This window comes from Parasteatoda tepidariorum, chromosome 6 (assembly GCF_043381705.1).
Source record: "Parasteatoda tepidariorum isolate YZ-2023 chromosome 6, CAS_Ptep_4.0, whole genome shotgun sequence".
Taxonomy (NCBI): domain Eukaryota; kingdom Metazoa; phylum Arthropoda; class Arachnida; order Araneae; family Theridiidae; genus Parasteatoda; species Parasteatoda tepidariorum.
In genome coordinates, this window is record NC_092209.1 from 4,802,687 (window position 1) to 4,824,443 (window position 21,757).

At 27.3% G+C, this 21,757-nt stretch overlaps 1 protein-coding gene across 5 annotated transcripts; it reads right to left on the bottom strand.

Annotated features, from left to right (window-relative positions):
• Positions 1–319: 319 nt before the first annotated feature.
• On the bottom strand, positions 320–21,739 carry LOC107447636 (protein ROP). 5 transcript variants are annotated; one of them, XM_016062595.3, is made up of 15 exons: positions 21,479–21,739; positions 20,259–20,390; positions 18,696–18,772; positions 16,681–16,750; positions 16,500–16,603; positions 14,026–14,171; positions 13,125–13,206; positions 11,491–11,732; positions 10,626–10,830; positions 9,949–10,087; positions 8,015–8,124; positions 6,009–6,113; positions 4,518–4,606; positions 3,157–3,296; positions 320–459 (listed from the first exon to the last, which is right to left on the bottom strand). In XM_016062595.3, the coding sequence occupies exons 1-15, from the start codon at positions 21,534–21,536 to the stop codon at positions 392–394; spliced, it is 1,767 nt and encodes a 588-aa protein (XP_015918081.1). In that variant the 5' UTR covers positions 21,537–21,739; the 3' UTR covers positions 320–391. The 5 variants fall into 5 exon arrangements, 4 of the variants coding, with proteins under 4 accessions (XP_015918081.1, XP_015918082.1, XP_042895475.1 ...); XM_016062596.3 differs by lacking the exon at positions 21,479–21,739 and adding an exon at positions 20,547–20,629; XR_011636937.1 differs by lacking the exon at positions 4,518–4,606.
• Positions 21,740–21,757: the final 18 nt, after the last annotated feature.

A 21,757-nucleotide genomic window follows, 5' to 3' on the forward strand; every position in this document is an offset into this window, starting at 1 on the left:
TACGCAGCTAGATGAAACCAAAATCATGTTCATCAGCGAGGTGACAGAGTTAGAATAGGCAAGGGTCCTCACATGTTAAATCGCGAGAGTCGTCTTATATTGGCGGCTTAAATCGATTTCTGATGCATCGCCTGAAACAAAAGTCACTATATCAGCCTGCCGATATATGTGTTAAATCGATATTTCGCGATACATCGATTTATCACCCAGTCCTAATTGCTGGTGGAGATTAAACTTTTTTAGAAATTTGTTTTCTTACTATAGATATTTTATATTGTTATAGTATTGTACAAGTGTTAAAATAAGAAAGTACAAAAAGTAAATAAAAGTAAACTTTTATTTGAGTAGACAACAAGTCAACATTTGTTATTTTTTTCTTCTCTTCAAAATTTCATATGAGAGGTGGCAGAACAGATAATTTGTCTAAGAATTTGTTAGGCGTAAGAAGAATATCTCCTCCTGTTTAATCAGAAACATGTTGATATAAATACAGGATATCCAACAAAAGATAGACTGATTTTGAAATAAAATTTTTTTTTAGAAACATAAGAGGATGAAGGAATGAAACAAACTATGTTTTATTTTAAGAGCTGTAAAAATTTGATACATAAATTTTAGAATTAAGTTAAAAAATTGCCAACAGATGGCACTACAAGCTATCAACGATCGCTTCTAGTGTTAAAACATGTTGTATAGCATAAGGTTTGTTTAAACCATGTACTCTTTTCGTTAAAAAAATTGTGTTTCCAGTACTGGGATATCGCCGGTTAGATTACAGTGCAGCGGCATTTCAACAATACTGTACAGAGCACAGTGCCATCTTTCGGAAACAGTTACATCAAATACAACAGTTTTTTGGGAAAATTAAGACATACAGTTGGTTTCATTCCTCTGTCATCCTTTATCTCAGAGATTTTGAAATCTGTTTTACACTGGATACCCTCTATCAGACTTAGATCAAATAAAAAACTTTCTGCAAGCAATCGATTAGCTCTTGTATAGTTTGTCTAAAGTAAGAACTCCCCCAGTTATTCGTCTGGACCCATGGCGTTGACTATGGTAACGAGGTATAACTATTTCAAGTAAGGGGTGGTAGATCCAATATTTAGGACAGGTTTTGGCTCGGTCTGGTCGGCGAGAAAAAGGGAATCTATTTCTTTGAGAAGCTGTTAGCTCTAGAATGGAGAGAAGCTACCCTCCCTGAAATGCACTATTCTTGTTTCCATAGCAACAGGCCTCAGACTTTATGGCGAGGGGAGTTCTTACAGTAGACAAACTATAACTGGTTACATTTTTGTCACCACCTTATTTTGGCGAAATTAGTTTGAAAATAGCGGAATTTGTTTTTAAAAATTTTATTTTTAAAAACTCTATGTTGATACACACCATGTGGATGAGTTTAGTAAAAAAAACAAAAATAGAAAACTAAAAATGTTATGTGCAAAAAATGCCCGAAATTTGAGCAAGAAAAAATTCTATGTAGAAAGCATTTATTTACCGAATATTATCCTCCTTTTAAAAAAAATATTGATGAGAGTTTTTTTTTAAAGTGTGTGAATCTGAATATGTGATTTTTAAATCACGAGAATACACATCTTGATGTTTAATTTTAAAATTGCCTTAATATGAGTGATGTTTTATTTTGAAATCATGTGAATACGAATCTCAATGTTTGATTTTTAAGTCACTTGAACGCGAATCATAAGAGAGGCTTTTCAATTGCTCGAATATGAATATAGATATTTAATATAAAATCGTGGAAATATGAAACACAATATGTGATTTTAAATCAAGTCAACATGAATCGTTATGTGAGATTTAAATTCGTGGAGTGCAATTTTAAATCACGTTTGCATAGGTAGGAAAAAGCGTAAAAACAAATAATTTTTCTGAGGAAAAAAAAAATAATGTTTTTGAAAAAGGCAGATTTTTTTATTGAGATAAGTGGAAAAACTCATCACTGTTTCACCTATCATTGTTCACCTATGTTTAAGGATTGATAAAAAAAATTTTCTTCTTTTTAATCTACTTATTGAAATTAACGCTATAAAATATTTCAGTAAAAGCTTACAATAAGTGATATATTCTCACACCCTGTGCCTCAATCACTACACAAGACTAAAATAAAGTAAGTACATATTTTAAAACGATATGTTCTTATAATGAGTTAGCTATTGTGCTAATCAATCAAAATTCTCAAAACATCTTATCAGAATGCAAGAGGACAAAATGCCTTGAAAAATGCTGGAAATAATCGAAAACTCAAGAAAAATGGGCAATTTTTTTCTTAGGTTTTTTAAAGTGAGGGGAAAGATGGCTTCTTTTTTCCGAAATAAATGTTTAGCAGCTTTGGTCTCGACTCTGAAATGAAACCTAACACAAGTCAGTAGAACTAACAGTTCTAAAGGTAAAATGATTTTTTTGAGCCAATAGTATTTTTACATTGTACTTATTTAGATACCTTACATTGCTATTTTGTTGCAATCTACACAAATATGGTATAGTTTTGATCTAGCTTTTAATTCCGAAATGAATCAGGTCAAACATACAGGATAATAGGACTATGAGTTCAGAAGTTATAAGAATTTTCTGCACAAAAAATACAATGTTAGATTTGTATCCATCTTTGCATCTGACATTGCTATCTAGACAGGTGAAGCATCGTTTCTCATGTATTTTTAATGTGCAGAAACCAATGAGACGGAGCACGAGTTAAAAGAACTAATCAGAAAACTTCAGAAGTTAAAAGTTTTTTTTTTTTTTTAAAAAAAAGACTTTTTTTTAAATTGTGTAATTAAAGATAAATATACTGTATAAATGCAGCTTCTAAACAAATCATATTAATTCTGGATATGGCTCATTCGAGTCGGTGTAAAAAGTGATTTGAAAGATTTTTATGTGAGACCCTTTTAAACAAATTCCTATGGGGTGTCAGCTTGGCATTTTTAATTCTTTTGCTTTAATCAGACTACAACATTTTCTGAAACTACAGTTATGCAAATGAAAGAGAAAAGCAAGATGAGCTAGAAAATACTGTTTTAAATGCCTTTATATGTATAAATTAGAATGCGGCGCTTTTAAATAATATCTATTATTATACTGTATATTTTATATAGTAAATAAATGAAAAACTTAGAGAATAAATAAATATGTTACCAATAAATATATCCCATCCAGGGTATTTCTTCATTACTTCATAAGTGCAACGTATTTCAGAATATGTGGGTCCACCAATAATGAAAACAATCAGTTTGAAAGCATTTTCATCTCTCTTGTCTGCATGCCAGTAACTTGTTCTAATCAAAATAAAATAATGCTTATATTATTTTTAATGAAACTTAAATTTAGTCCAGGCAAATTACAAGAAGCTAAAACAGAATCTAAAAACATTAAAAAAAAAATAATTAATCTATTTATGATTTTTCTTCTCGGTATGTATAAAATAACATAATGGGGAATGAGCTGCCACAGTCTTAATACATACTAAACAGGCTAATTTTAGCCTTTTTTATTAGCATAAGTCATACATTTTGCATTACAAGAAATAACTATGGATGTTAATACACAATTGACGGTTGATACTTAATCAACTGATTGGATGTTGACATTTAATCGACAGGTCTCTAGTGGACTACTTATTGTTGTGAAGGTGCAGGCATTAAATTATAAGGGAAATTTCGCAAATTATTGTTAGCTTCTATATGTAAAATTTCAAGTAATTGAGCATGCGTCAGTGCAGGTGAAATGGGTATGCGTTCGTGAATAAATATCAACCCTACGTAAGTGAAAATAAGAGATTTTACAAACATCCGTGAGTTAAAAACACTATAGTAGTGGAATATCAATTTAACTTTGGCCTCAAAATCAAAGCAAACATTAACAATGGATGTAGACTATCTTTTTAAAGCAGTGGTATACGATTCAAGATGCTTTACTTTACGTAAGACAGCTGATCTGTGAGCAGAGAAATTTGGTAGATTACAGATTTTAATGAATTCAGCAATAAAGAATTATTATTATTAATATAAGAAAAAAATATTATTAAACTTCTTTTGATTATTTAACTAAATTGCATAGTTAAAATAAATATAAATTATAATTCTGAAACAGTGAAAATATATCTAGTTTCTTATGGAACAAGTGCAATTAAGACAACCATAATGTTACACCAAAACCAATAATAAAATTTTTTTATTGAATGAGATCGCATAGTTGCTTTGTAAATTTTTATCAATATATTTCTTCAAATTCGCGTTCCATGTTTTTAATTTGAAGGTAAGCTTAGATAGGAAACAATATTTAACTACTAAAAACAGCGTCCTTGTAGCCTTGTCTTTGTAGCATAAATTACACCAACATAACATAAAGATGCGTAGCATCTAAAATAAACGCAAGAATGCACAATTGCTTCAATCTTACGCAAAGGAGCTAAGGTAAAAGCGGGAAATCTTATTATTATTCACCAATCATAACTAAGTCATTTTATATGAATTCAATAAGAAGTTTTTTTCCCAAACCTTTGAACTGGAGGGATAAGTCCTTCACTTTCTTGATATTTATTCAAAAAAGGAAATTGATCTTCATCTAACTTCTTTTGCACACAGTTCTGAAAGTTTAAAAAATACCTTGTTTAATTATAGTTTAAGTACTATATTAATTTAACTTACAAAAATTAGTCAAAACTTTTTTTTAATAATAATATACATAAAAATGAAGAAAAATGCATAAAATTAAATAAAAAATATATAGTTGATTAACCTTCTAACAGTCTTGCCCCAAATAATTTTGGCACAGCACTGGTGTTTTAAAATGTAACACTCGAGTATTACTCAGGGTAATTTTTTATTTCATTTCAGAGCATCGTATTGTTATACCTGAATATATGTCGGGAGAAGTTTTTTTCGGCTTCATCTCCTTGTCAAACCCAAATCTATTTCGGGAAAAAATTTAATTAATGCAATTTAGAACAATAAATGGCAGCATTTCACTGAAGGTTTCAAAGGATAGATGTTTATGTTCAAAGTACACGACATTTTTGCTGCAAAATGATGTTCAGTCCTTTGAAACGGTATATAAGGGTAATTTATTTCTTTAGAAAATAATTTAATTTTTTTTTTTTTTAACTTTTAGGAAATAATGCTCTACTAGAAGCAAACTTCACGACTGCCACACTGAGTGGTAGCTGCCTCAAGTGAATATGGGAACCTAAAAATTTTTATTAATGTAATCCAAAATATAAATTTTTAACTACTCAGTATATTTTATTTTGTACTAAACATTTAATTTTTGCTCTAAAAATATTGACAATTTATGTATCCAAATCATCAAAATAACTTGACAGTTAAAAGGTTAAAAATTGCAAATAATTTTAGATATCTCAGACTTACAAAGAAAAACATAAGCTGCAACACTATGGAATATTTAGTGGTGATAGAGTTAATTACCAAAGCGATATGTCTTTTATTTTTGGTCTGACAAATATAAAATTATTTTTCCCATTTTATACTACTTAAAAAATTGTTTCACCATTTTACACTTTTTAAACTTTTTATTTTACTACTCAGATTTTTCTTACAAATTTTAACTCTTATTAGAAATGAATTTCTGTAGTAACTGATGTAATTTTTTGTAATACTCTCCGTGGTGATGTTACAAAGTAAAGGAAATTTTTAAGTGATATTCCAAACAAAAAAACAGAAATACAATTAATTGTATGAAAAGTCAGTGTTACAAATGTGTAAATAAAAAATAGGTGAATAAAATTGGACTTATCTCATAAGAATGAAATCAGCAAAAATTACAGAAAATCTATAGCCTGTGTGAATTTGGTGAAATTTTTAACCCTTTTAAAATTTTTAATTGACGTTACAAAATAGTTAACCAGAATGTTTTATACCATAAATAAATAAAACTCTCTATTTTAGTGGCATCTTTTTATTAAATTAATTATTTTTTGGTCATTAACGGAAGCAAAGTCAAAATTATGATAATTATAAGAAAGTACATACTATAAGAATATCTCTGAGGAGAGGCTTCCACCTAGACTGCTTGTAAGTACTTTCAGTATCCTGCGATCTCTCAATGCTAGAGTCATGAACAGCTATGCATCTACCCTAATTGAAAACAAACACTATAAGCCAATACAGCAGTTAAAGAAGAAAATTCGTATTTATTACTAAGGTAGCAATTTTCTTACGTTAATGAAGTAAAGCATAACTAGATTATCGTACATTCTGCAATAAATCAGTACAGTCCTCCCCAGTTAATTGCATATTGTATAATCAAATAACCCGCATATAGGAATAAAAGCTATTAGAACCAGATTATTTTATATGAAACAAATGTTGAATTTACACAAGTTTTCCTGATTGTCAATCTTCCCATAATTGCATATAAAAGAGGAGGAAAATGAAAAAACAATTTCTTTTTTTAAGAAATGTTTCATCAGCTAGAATGAAATTTTTGTTTTTCAGTCAAGGTGATGAGAATACAATACAAGGGGACTTACATTACATTACATACAAAGGGAGATTTCCTGCTCAAAACAGGTGTCATGTGATCATTCAGTTTAAGGATTAATCAAATCTTTTTAGCAATTATATAGTAAAAGAGGGGATTTTATTTATGCCTCTTTGACACATTTTACTCATGCACTTTTTATAATGTGGGAAGTAGAGATGACTGTTAAAGGTAAGTCAAAACAATCTCTAAATTAATTACATATTTTCTTGGAAGGAAATAAACACAGTGTACTTTAGTTATTTCAAAGTTGAAGGATCGCTAAAAAATTTCGAAATAGCAAGTACAAAGCTAAATATTTTCTAAAAAGTAGAAAAATATATTCTAAAATAGACTAATCATGAAACGTAAGAATAACTAATAATTCTGTATGCAATAATAGTTGACTTAAATATAGCAATGATGATTTTTAAAAGTAAAATAAAAATAGTTGTGCACGAAATAGAAAAGAATTGGTTTACAATAAGCTTTTCTGAAGAAAAAAAAATTCATGTTCTATAACAAAAAATATTTGACATAATAAGGTCTTGAGAAGAAACTCTTCGACATAGGAATTCAAACTAACATTAGGTGGTTATGTAATGCCAAGGAGAAAAATATTTTTTTGACATAACAAGGTTTTCGAGATATCGAGAGTATACTATATTAGAGTACATACTTTTCATTAGAATTGCTTTTATATAAATTTATATGTCATTCATATTTTATGATATTAACACAAACAGTTGTAATCATAGTTGCTTATTGAGATTATTAACTCAAAACATACTATGAATTACATACCATTTTAAAGAAATTTTTTTTTGTAAAAACAGAGCATTTAAGATTGACTTCCACTTATAATCAAACAATCTGCTTATTTAAATACAGTTAGATGAAACCAATAATATTGCTTTAAGCGGGACTGACTGTATTTGACCATTTCATACAATCAAGTTACTATAAGAGGGGAGACTAGCCTGATAACAGAAAGAAGCTTTCTAGCTCATGATAAAGTTTTCATATATTTTGTTGCTAGCTTAGCAAATCACCTTGATATGGATCATGAACTATGATTTGAAAATTGCATTCACATGAGTCATAATGTGCAATTCATAAATCTCTTGAACACCCATCACGATTTTTATCATGTAACATATCCGTAAATATCATTAATATCATCCGTAAATATCATGATGTTGAATTTTCAATTTGAATAAGCATGTATTATGAATCTCGTCATTGAGAAAACTATTGCGTTTACAAATTGAAATATGTGATGCATAATTTGGAAAGAATAGAAGTTGAATAACTCTAGACGCAGATTTACATGAAACTGTAGAATGGAATTTGCAGAACGCTATCAACTAGCGATATATAAGAAACATTGGGATGGGGAAAACCTTAGTCGATGTTCTGTAGAAAAGTCATTTGCTTTGAAGCCCTCATCTCCCTTTCTGACTTCAAGAATTTCCAAACTATGTATGTTTCCTATTTATAGTTTAAAAAAACTTACTGGATGAAATAGGTCAGTATCCAAATGAAGAATATTAGCGAGTTTAGAAGCAGCGGAAAAAGGTATTTGTGCTTCTTTCATAATATCTTCAAATTGTTGCTTAGAAATACCTTTGAAAAAATATATAATATTAAGATTATTTAAAACTATAAAAAAAACATGAAACTAGGACTTAAAACTTATATTAAGTTGAAATAAGTCTACAGAGGAATGCAAGTTTTGCCAAACAAACTTACTTATTATAAATACCTTTAAAAGAAGGGAAAAACTGAACTGTGGTGATAAAGAAAAACATTTTAGGCAATATATACAATACCAAATATTCTAAAATAAGAATTTCATATAATATTTTAAAGTGTGCCTCATTTAATTTTTTTTTTTAAATAAAGTTTTGTAAATTATAGCAAATATATAAGTAAATTAGAGATAAGAAAATTTTAAAGGAAAACAAAAATTTTTTTAAATATAATATTTACTAAAAGAGATTGCTTCCTTGAAAAGAAAATATGTTATTTGCAAGTAAAAAAAGAAGAAAAAAATAAGAGAGATAAAACATAGCGGAAGGATAAAATGAATTTTTGCATAGGTTTTGCTAATAATAAAATTTTTTGAAAAAAGACAAAACAAATGCTGATAGTAATATGTATATATACATATAATTACATATGTAGTATATGTATGGATGTATATGCATATGTATACATGTATATGTATGCATGTATATGTATGCATGTATATGTTTATGGTGAATGTATATATGTACATGCATATGTATATAAACTACTCAAAACAATTAAAAGATATTGTATGTCTTGTATAAAATAACGGTATAAGCAATTTCTTTTGCACAAAATGGAAAAAAATCACAAATGCAAATTTTTCTAATTTTCAAACCTCGCAATATGCAAATTTTGAGTTTAACGTCATAGACGACGCTTTAGTGGCAGCGAATTCGATTTGGCTTTCAATGTACTGTAAGACAAAGCAGAAAAAAATTATCAACAACTCAATAAAAGCATTTTTTTTTTGCCAAACAAATGTCATTTTTATCCCATATAGCCTACTACATCTTTTGATAATGTATCAATCATTCAAATAATTCTCCAGGTGCAAGATCAACTCACAACCTCAATATCCTTTAACTATTTTGAGCAGTGTTTGAATGTATATGTACATTTGATATACATATTAAATGTTAATAAAATATAAACATCACACAGTAAAAAATAATTATTTGTTGAATTTTCTTATTAATAATTTTTTTTTCAAAGCTTTCAAAGATTAACCATTGAAAGAGATGTATTAAAATATAAATATTAAAAAATATAAATAACATTTCATTAGGAATGATTCTAAGAGAGCTTAAATACTTAGAGTTCGATATTACAATGTTTTTAAAGAGTTTGTTTAGAAATACTATTGAAAAAATATTTGGAACAAAGTATACTTAAATAGAGAAAAAAGAACTCAAGTCCTGTTGCAACAGCAAAACTTGAGTTCAGTTTTTGTGATTTTGTAAAAAAAATTAAAAATAATAATGAATTTTTTTAAAATCTAAATTTATGGTAGAATTGGGAGTTTTATGGCAGGGTCCTAATTCTATAACTATGCTAAAATAAAATCATATTGCTATGAGGAAAATAAGCAGTAAAACCATACCATGTTTTGCATGGAGTTGTTTTGAAATTATAAATTAAAGACATCATCAATTCTGTTTCTGAAAATTTTGATAAAGGAGAATTTTGTGAAGGGTCTGTACAATATAACTGCTATGAAGAGTCTGTTTTCACAATTTTTGAAGGGCTCACTTTAATTATTAAAAAATTAAACTGGAAAAAGTTAAAGAAAAAATAAATGGACATTTTCTTCTTAAAATGACCTTTGATAAGTCTTTAAGAACACAATTCTAAAATAGTATACAATAAATTGTTTACCTTTCTCAAAGAAAATATACAACAACAGTAATCTTAGCTTAACATTCAAATCCAAAGTAGGATCTGAAATCACAGTCATAACATTTGATAGTGGTCTTCCAAATTGCTTTCCTTCAAATGTTGTACCTATAGCAAGATTCTAAAAGAGGATAAAGTAGAAAATTAGTAACGATAGACAACATATTTATTTCACTAGCTAATTTTCCAGTAGGAAGCTACCTTAGGTATATTAACAAATTTTAGCAATGAGTCCTCAGAAATTTCTAAATCCGACAAGCAATAAATATGTGGGCAATAAAGGTATTGTTTTTTATGTACAGTAAAGCATAATTTCAATGTCTTTTTTTTAAAAACTGATATGTCGTTTCATTGCAGTTCCAGTTTATTCTTGATTTTTGTCATTTTAAAATAGTTTATAGATAAGATGCAAAAGAACATAAATTATTGGTTGTACGATATTTTATGACCCTTTTTTTTTAAAGTAAATTAATATTTGGCCTGGCTTTGAGAAACAAGTGAGCTGAATCAATTAAAATCAATATCAAGCAAAGAAGAGCAATGATTTAGAAGTTATAAAATATAAAATGTACAATTTTTGATTAATTTACTTACATGTCTATCTGTCCAAGTCGTATCACTATAAAAATAAAATAAATAAAAGTTAAAACTATAATTACTTGTTCCAAGTCTGAAGCATTATTGAGTCCAGCACAAAATTGTTTCATGCATTCATTTGCCATGTGTCTATAACTGTAGAACGTTTCATTTCTCTTACTTAGAATAAACTGTTTTATTGTATCACTTAGATTTGGAATACCTTTTTGCCTAATAAATGAGGTTTTTTCCATCAAAGTGTCAGTTTCTACCTTATTTTGTATCAGTCTAGAAACAAACAGTTTAAAAATTGAGAATTTTAAAACAAAATAAAGCTCTGTAGCATTCAAAAGTAAATAATAAACAATAACAAACAATAGCATACAAAGTAAACAAAAAAAAGAAGAAAAAACACAAATCAATACAGGACTTTTTCAGGAGACATCCTGCATGTTGTAACTTTTTCAGGGTTCACACTCAGTTTCAGGAAAAAAATTCCCTGATTTTTCCAGGTATATCAGGTAAATTTCAATGGAAATGCATAAGACATTTTATCTATACCATGCAATGTTTCATCAGAAAATTTTAATTTTCTTATCAGAATGTCAAATATTAGATTTTAGGAGCACAAACATACAATAGAATGAGAATGGAAAAGTTTCATTAAAAAGTGAAATTTTATAAAATAATTCTAACCGATGCTAGAATTATTTAACTTGAATCTCAATAACTGATTGCAGTTACTGAGAATTCTAAGACTGGTTATTTTCCAGGTATAATATAGGAATTTTCTAGGTTTTTTTCAAAAAAAACTTTCCCTAACTATTCTCAGTAAAATAAAATTCCTTGACAATTCCAGGTTTTACCTGCTTTCTGCAGATAATGCTAGTTGATACCAATTTAATAATTGAATATTGAGGGGGAACATTATAACATCCTGATTCTTACTTAGCAACATCAGCCATATGTTCATGCCTCAACTGGCACCACAAAGGGTCGTCTTCAGTCAGTAGGATTTTCTGAGTGGTTCCCACTTCTCTTCCTTGAGTTAAAGTAAACTCATAGATATCATCTTTAATGTCAAGGACGTCATAAGCCATGGCCTGAAATGTAAATTCATGAAGAAGAGGACTTATACAGTCAAATCCTCGGTCCAGAATCAGAACTTGACACCTGTTTTTAGCTTTTGGCTATTTTGGAATAAAAGAGACCAAAATAGCAATCAAGAAGAGGAACATATTTAAGATAATCAAATAGAACTTTTTTAAAAGTATACAGTTTTTTTTATTTGCAGCAATAACTATTGATAAACTTCTTGATCTATCTCTTTTTTTCCTTAGATTTTTTAAAATTGTCTGTTGATTTTTTGTACTTCGTACAAAATCAAGAGATTTAAAAGTTTATATAACAATCGCATTGTATACTATAGATAGTGATGATTAGAGAAGAATTTGTTCCGTGCTTATTTTCCTACTCACAGAAATATCATTCATTATTTAAATCAACATTCTTAGCATTTTTTATTTTATAATCGCGGTTGAACAGCCGACTCAATTTTTTGGGGGTTAACGGCTAATGTTCAACTCGTAGCCTTTTAATTTTAAACCCAATCTAGAAGACAAGGGATCAAGTATTGAGAGAAATTTGCCTTCGTAGAGGACTTCTTGATGGAACTAACCCACATTTGTGTTATGTGGAGAGGAAAACCTCGAAAACCGCCCACGGTTAGTCTGATAGCAAGGGGTCTCTAACCCATGATCCGCCTACCACTGAGGATATTTTACGTCAACACTGTGGTCGGTGTGAACAGGCTGCGGAATTTGTATCGATCAGCCATCCTTGGAATTCGAACCCGGTTCACCTCATTAAAAGGTGAGAGCTCTATTCCCTGAGCCATCATAGCTCAACATTTTTAGCATTCAGTCAGAACAATCGTGAAGAAATTAAATACATTTTTAATTAATCGTTTAACGTTCAACATCCTATTTATAGAACAGTTTCATTTAAAAAAAATATTCAATGTAGTAGGACTTATTTTTTTCGGTATTACCATTTGTCTGGGTGAATTAAAAGATTCTCAAATACCATAATTTAGGAGAGATTTAGACTGTGACTTGATCAGAATTATAAGAAGCAAGGAATTTTTGAAATTATTTATTTTGAACTAATGAGAACTTTTTTAATGGAATGGGGATTAACAGCAGAAAATAGTTAATTAATTAATATCAAATACTATACCACTTTTTCGAAGCCATTTATTATATCACTGAAAAATTTTTTAACATGAACATTAAAGAAACATTTTTTAAGCAAATTTTAAAAAATTATTGGAAGTTGAAAAATTCACTAGCAAATAAACATATGATTAAAATAAAGTGAGCAGATATAATAAAAAGCATAAAAATGTTTTTTTATTATATCTGTTCACCTTATTACGCTGTTTAATAATTTGTATTTTTCAAAATTCTATCAGAATTTTTCAAATTTTGGTGCCACCATCTCCCCATAATTAGGCTGGATATTTTAAATACTAAAATGACATTTTATGCATTATTCATGGAAAAGATAAAAATTAAATTTACTGTTATTTTCCAAATAGATTCCTTCACAGCATTCAGTTCTTTTTGCAATGTTTCAGCAAAAATGAAATTTTTCACAAAATTTCTAGGAGATAAAAAATATTTAATTGAATAAATTGTCAAAGTAATAATATGGCATACTTAATATATTTTTCAACTAAAAATATATACTTCATGTGCAGCAATTATAAAAATTGTATTAGAAATTTTAACATAGCTTATAAACAAAATTTTTTCAAGGAAAATTTGAAAACAATTTTCCCCAATCAAAAATTTAGAACAATTTCTTGCACATAAAAAAGATTTATTATAGAAATTTCAATTTGCTACGAGTTACGTTTTAATGCTAAAATAATAAATATCCTCTATTTTACAATTATCAACTATGAACTTTGATTACTATTTTTTAAAAAAAAATATTTTTAATTAAATTTTTGTTGGTAGCTTAGTTTGATTAACAAATATATATATATATATATATGTAAATACAGTTTAAGCATTTTTTGCCCAAATGCATTAGATACTACTTAAAGAAAAAGGGGGGAGGAGAGAAAAAATAACAGAGTTATGCAATAATGTGAGAAAATTAGATTATTCTACTTAACAGTTATGTTAATTTGTAAGAAAAATAGTATATTCTATCTATAAATCAGTTATGCTATTTTCTTTCGATTTATTTATTTTCTGTAAACAAAAAATAACTATACTTATATAACAGTTAAGTTACTTTCAAGCTGTAAAAGAAATAGATTTTTCTACTCAAGCAACTCTTTATTTCAGTAAGCGAGAAAACTAAATTATTCAAATAGTACTGAAGGAACACAGGCCAATACTGTTTTATTTTATTGACAACTGTTATAAAATTGCAAATAAAGCATGGTTTATTCATTATTTAATTTTTTACCTTCTGTATCGAATGAGAGGAACTACTCCAAGAACAGAAAAGACAGTAACAAGTTTTTTAGCCACTCTCTCCAATTCCACAGGGCTGACATCAGAGTAAGAATTGTAAAATGTGGAGAAAAATTTATGATCCTGCAGTGTGAAGACCTAAAAATAAAACATTTATTAGAAAGAGGAGTTAACTAAAAACTTCATTTCACTTTTTTAAATTATGATTTTGTGTAGTGTTAATCATAATGTAATGCAAAGTAAATCCTTTGTTACCAACAATGTGTGCAACAGCAGTGTACAAAGTACATGCCCAAAGTGAACTTCCAAGCATATATTTTAATTGCACATTAATGAAAACATCTGAATACATTTACTATTAATCTGCTGAAAAAAGTGACATTAACCACATTAAATCTATATCAAAGCATATAAACTAGAAAAACCAATTTCATCATTTGAAGTAGTAGTTAAATCGATTGTAAGTATTTTTAGCAATTCTTGATAAAAAGATATGAAAAAAAAATTGCCAAAATATTTTAACCTTTTCAAATTTTCTTTTCCTAAAAAAAAAAAAAAATTTTTAAATTATTACACATTTAAGAAGGAAACAATTTTTTTTTTAGCTCCAAATCAAAAAATATCTTTTAAAAAAATAAACACACGTTCTGAACAAAAAAAAAAAAACAAAAATAATAATAAACTCCATCTAGGATTTTCATTTTCAAATCTGGTTATTTTTCGTTTATTTTCAATCATTTCTTCCCTTTTCTTTTATAAAAACGATGCTTGTATTTTTTTTTCATTTTATTTTTTACACGTCAAACATTAAAATTACTATTTTGAAGAAATAAATTGAAATTTGTGGAGTATAAGAACCATACGGGGGATTGAATAAAGTTTCAAAATTTTGAAAAGATGGTAACTCTGCATGCTCATTCAGGCATGTAAGGGCAAAAGTACATGTCTAATTAGAATTGTTATCGTCACTGGGTTTTTCGGGTCATATGATTATCGAGCTTTGCTTAGCAGAGAATTAAATTTGAAAAAGAAAAAAATGTTAAGTAAAGCACTGCACAACACCCATATATTGGCCATGGAATTCAAAGAACCACAATTTTGAAAACAACATCAAGATGGTTATAATGTAATGGTTTAGCATTGTGTACAGGTCCCAGACTTCCAATAGAAACTGCATTAGGCTCGTCAGACCACCAGGAATAGAACCATAGTCAGAATTAATGACAAAGTGCTTTAACTATTGCAGGCATTTGAAAATAAGCTATTCATAAAAAAATTTAAATAATTAGTAAAATTGATCTCACTTTGAATATTTTTATTATGCTTTTGATGCCAAGTTATGGGTAAAGTTTGCCAATGAAGGTTCTTTTTAAAGAGCTTTTTATTTTGAGAGCAAATTTTTAAAGCCAACTGCATAAAAGGGCAAAGAAAGCATTCTTTTGAGCCAGGTACATTTTCTTAAATAGGCATTTTGAGCTGTGTCTAAAATAATGTTAAATGGTTCTAACAGTTCTCCCTAAGAATAAAAAAGGGCAGAGCGCTTTCTCTTTGTAAAGGGCACTATGAGTTTTCAAAGAGCATCACTTAAAATTGTAAATATTTATCAAAATGCATAATATTATAGAATAACTAAATTTTAAGCTCAACAACTTTTAAATTGTCCTTTCATACTATTTTATGAGTATATTTCAAATGGTAATTCTCCATCATTATCAAAATCAGAGAAATATTTGTAATTTATAAAAATAATTAATGGCATGCTATTTTTTCAAAAAAAGTAATAGCAAAAAGTTATTAATTGAAATTTTTCTTTATGATTTAAACTGAAAATTTTTAGAAAATAAACTTTTAAAGATGCATTTAAAAAAAAAAGATTTATTTAAAAAAATAATTTTAAAATTTAAAATTACTTAAAAAAATTATTAATATCCCCTTTGAAAAAAGATACTTACAAAAATTTAACCAGTTGAAAATAATCATAACGTAGTAAATATTTGTAATAGTAATCAGAATTAAACCTATAAACACAGATAATTTTACCAGTATGTAATTATTATTTAAAAACAATGAATAAAAATTTTCAAAATGGAATCTGAATAAAAAGGCAGTGTTTTCAAGGAGAGGTGGATTACTTTTACAAAAAGAGCTAAAAAGGCGCATTTATTGGGATCAAAGGGCAAGCAAGGCGGGCCGCCCTTCATAAAACACTTAGGGAGAGCACTGTGGTTCTTGTTTATGGTTCTTGATTATTTTTATTATTATTTTTTTCAAATGGCAGGCACTTAACGAATATATGTGTTCTTGATTATAACATTCTAGATAGTGTTTGTCACTGCATGTTTAAATGGGATTTTTTTTTTCTGTGTATGCCTTTGTCTTTCCATTTCGACAATAACTTTTTGAAGTACCCAGAATATATGTGTAAAATAAATTGCTTGTTTTCAATATTTTATTTATGCAGCAAACCTGAGATTCCTTTGGTAAGAAAAGCATATCCAATTCCGAAAAAGTAAGAACTTTGAATGGATTAATTGACGATGCCATCGAATTGAACATGTCATCAGGAACAGCTAAATAGAAAATTATGAATTAAATAAGTCTAACACAGTTTTATTAGCGAAATTATAAAAGACAGATATTAAAATACCTGATAAAAATAATAGATGCACTCGTTTATAGTTGGATGCAGCGAAATCTTGCAGCAAAAGTTCTATGTTCTATAAAATCATGATATCTTATTATTATTTCATCAGCAATTCTTTTAATAGTTTTTCACAATATCACTCAAATGAAAACTTGTAATATAATTACAAAAAGTTTAATGTACTCACAGTTTAAAACATATATTTCAATCTCAAAATTAACTAAATTAATTCAGACAAAACAACTTCTGATAATATTAACTTTTAAATAATATATATATATATGTTTTTTAAATTAGTAATGCTCTCAGAATAAAAGTGAAAAGGTGTTTTATTAAGAACTACCAAGTATCAAAGATTCAGCAACAAAATTTCTCATCTTGATTAACAGAGTTTTCTATTCTAATACTTGTGATGTTGGGGAGACTATAATTTTTTTATATGACAAAATGGGCCTTTCTGAAATTTCCACAATACATTTAGAATAAATTATGATCATACTTAATAAATATATGTTAGCATAATTAAAGCTGACATGCTTAAAGCTAGATAGCAAAAAAAAATAATAATAACAACAGACTAAAACTATATCGAATTTGTAGATGATACTATTTCATTCAAATAAATTTTTAAAAGAAAAAAAATAGATCAGTTTTTCTCCACCAGGAGTTAAAATGGTGCTGGAACATTATTTTTGAGGTTAAGTACAAAAGTTGACACTCTACATTTAATATTTAGATCACATTTGCATTTTATGTTTTTATAAAACACTTAAACAATCAATCATGTTTCTTCTTAGCAGTAGTCTGTTGTTTTACATCGAAACATAAATAAAATAAAAAAATTATTAGCATCATTTATCTTCAAAACAAGTTTTTCTTATGCAATGAGTTTTATTAGTGTTATGAAACAAAATTCAAATAACTTTGTTTTAAAAGAAATATATTTGCAATGAAAGATAATTTTGTAGAAGATCTTTATAACGCAAACCTTGAAATGTGAGGTTTTATATTATACAGAATTTTGCACTAAACAGATCATTTTATAAATAATTAAACTTACCTGGTTAATATAGCAATTTATATTGCAATAGTAATCAGAATTAAACCTATTAACACAGATAATTTTACCAGTGTGTAATTATTATTTAAAAAGAATAAATGTTTTCGGCATATATAAATTTTTTCAGTAAATACTAAATATGGCAATTCATATTTCGAACAGATCAATATTTAAATGTTTTACAATAATTTTTAGATATCAAACATGTACTTAAATATTGCTAATTTACAGACAAAAAAAAATAAAATTAGCAAAAACATAAGAATTAACAAAAAAATTATAAAGTTTGGTTTGTAATTTTTAATGATTGTAACCCTTCAGCAAATGATTTTTTTTTTTCTTTTGCAGCCAGTAAACTGTGAATGGTACTTGCGCAGTTTCAGAAATTTTTTCAATGTGATTACATTGTTTACGCCTACAAATATGATGAAGTTTATGAAGAATAGCGGTTCATAGAATTGCCTCATAGAGATTTTCTACTGCACTTAAAGGAAATAAAATATAAAAAATTCTATAAACAAAAGCAAGAAAATATAATTTCAAAGAAAAATAAGTGTTAAACAACCTTCTTAAATATTTTTCTTTCCTTATTTTAAATCACAAAGTAAATTAAATAAAACAGCTTAACCTTTAGAAGTTTAGCAGCATGCAGGCATGAAAATAATTTATAAATAAAAATGCCTATTACTGTTTTAAGATAAGGTAATAATAATAAATTAAATAAATAAGTTGTAGTAGTTAATTAGTATTATTTGCTGTTGAAAACTTTACACACTAGTTTATTTGTATTAAGGAATCTATTTCAAGGAGATGGTATCATAGAGCTATAACTTCAGGAATTAGAAATAAAAACACCACAACAACAACAAATTAATTTTTAAAAATACTTTTAAGGTTGCCTTTATAAGATAACAAATTATTGAGGATAAGCTAATGAGAAAAAAAACGTGATATTTACCTGTTCAGAAGGAATCAATATATATGTTGCATGAAGATAAAGCAAGGGGTTCCTTTTGTTATCTAGTCGCTCAATCACTAGAGGGGAAAAAATATATTCTAAAAACTTTCAATTATAAATATATAAATGCTTAACCGCTTCTCAAAAACAAGATGTATCACGTAAAAATAATATTAAATGTAATTTGAAATAATTTTTTAAATTATACATATATATATATACATATATTTACTTTTTATTTAAAATGTATCTATTTTTATTTCAGTTCATGTTCCTTTACATCAGAAGTGGAATTTTTAAAATACGAACATAAATTCAACTTTGATGTCACAGAAATTAATTTCATTAAAAATTCAATTATCATCTATTTGTGAAAGTGCATGGAGGGCAAACCCTAAGAACTGACGCAAAAAAATGACAAGAAAAATAAAAAGCATTATTAGCATATTTAATAACATTTCACTTAAAAAAAATAATTGATTTAAATCACAAGATTTTTTTTTTAAATCATAGACTTATAAAGAAAATATTTTTTTTATACAGTACTGCATTATCTAATATGTATATATATTTAAGGCTGCGATAATAATTCACTGATATCATTCTCATTGATAATAAAAGTTTTATTTTTATAATGAGAAAAATGTAAATAAATTAAAAATATATATATATATTGGTATCTTTCTTTTTTATGTTCAAGTATTTAACTGCACATAAGAATGTAACTTTTAAATTATAACTTTTCATTACTCATTTGTAAAAAAGGTTGCTTGTCGCTATATTGTAAGTTCTTTATTAGTATTTTTTATTTAACTACTACTGGTTTCATAAGCAAGTGTTTACTCATTCTTTTGAATGTTATATAGAAATATCCCTGTTTTAAAAGTGAATCTTGCTTTTTTATTAGTTTATTTAAATACATTTGCATTATATTAGTCATTTTTATATTTTAATATGCTTATGGTAGTATGCAAAATATTTAGTTGTTTTATAATCAATAAATATACTTCAAGTATAGCCATTTCAATTTAGACATATTTATTTTAATGCAAGTAATTTTTAAACTTATTAAATATGTAGTCAGAGTATCTATAAATAATTAAAGAATAAAGGCTCGTTCTGCCAAAAATAAATAATTAAAAAAAATGCTTTTTGACCAAAAATTTACTTTTCATTTGACAAATTGGTTCTCTGTCTTTACAATTCATTAAGGTTTTGAGTTAAATAAAAAATAAGTAACTCATTTCATTTATTTAGTAATAAATAATGATATTAACTTTTTATTATTAATGGTGTTAAGAATTTTAGTAGCAGTATTATTGTTAAATAATATTAAGTATTATACTTTTTATCTGAGTTTTGACTGCTAAGCACAAAAAGAATTTAAAAAAAGCTGGTGTTGTGCAGTTACATAATTTATTGACCTATAGATAATTTAAAAAACGTAAACAAAAATAAGTTACAAAAATTGCTTATTATTTAAACAACAAATCACAAATAATTTTTGAAAAAATTAAAGTATTTAGGTACAGATTAAACATATAAAATAATGATCAAACTAACAAGCTATGTTTTCAGCTATTAGTTCTTCTGTTGTGAAACAAGAAGATATTAAATTCATTCCAGTTGGCCCAAGAACTAGAACAGTCCACTCATTTGCTTCCTTAACTTTTTTGATAAAGTCATTCAATATTTCTGAAAGAAAAAAAAACTAATACTTCATCAAACAGTAGAAAAAATCTAAGTAGATTATATGTATTGCAGAACATTCTAGAATTAACTTAAAATTTGCATTAAGGTTGTTAACTTTATCAAACTTTTAAATGTGTATATAAATATTTATCCTCTTACACTGTAGAAATTTCGGGAAAATTTCCGTATCATGCTCTGCAGCAGAATAAACGCAAGGACTTGGCAACATCCATTCAGCAGCCTGTAAGGGGAACAACTGAAAAGGTATAACTCGTAGCCACCCTGGGGCCGACACCTCAACACGTTTTTTTTCTTTTTGTAAAAATTGCAAGTTTAAAATAACAGATTTGAAGGGTATAACTCATGGGACCCCTTAGGCAACCTTTTTTTACTTGTTCAAAAAAGTTGCAAGCTTGAAATTCATGCACCTTGGTGATAAAAGTTGACGCAACAGATCACATCACAAAATATCTTTCAAACTTCAACAAATATAGAAGGTTAAAATCGGTGATTTTAATAATTCTCTTTTTATCCCCTTCTCTAATTCTCTTTTTTTTTGTTATTTATTTGAATCGATTTCCATAAAATAGTCGAATAAGTTTGTGGATTTTTCATATTTACTTGAAAAATCGGGTAATAAAAGAAGGAATCATCACAACCTATGTAAAATAGTTTCTTACAAAAACAAGCTAATCCATTAATAACCACAAAATTATATAAAGTACCAGGGTCTGTCTAGGTTTTTCTGAGAGGTATCTATTTTGGGAAAATTTAGACATAATTTGTGAAGATTAAAAATTATATTAAAAAATCAATACAAAAGTATGGATTTATCGTTTCTTACGGGATACAAAAATAAAATTTTAAGAAAAAGTATTTTGTGAAACTACCGTTATTCCTAAAGTTGAATTTGTGAAGGTAGTAAATTTGGCCTGGACAGACCCCTGAAAACACAAGAAAAGTTAACATATTGGCAGACAACAAAGCTATGCTAACAAACAATTTTTCAAGCGTATAGTATGATGACGACTATTAAATCATTAAAATTCAAATATTGGAATTTGTTATAATGAAAATTTTCTCATATTTACTTTGTCGACATATCTCTCTTATTCCTTTCCTTTCATCAAAAGAACGATTCCAAGACATATGCTGGATTTAATTTAATGCTAATCCTTGATATAAAAGATAAGTTGATGAATTATAATACAAACTCCATGCAATTTAGTACAAAAGAAATCGATAACTGAAAAGCGAAAACACAATATCAAATTGTATTTTTGAGCAAAATGTGAAGAAACTGAAACTTAAAATAAGCGCGGATGTTTTGTTTGTTCTTTTTTTGTGATATCATTGCCATTTACAGTTTT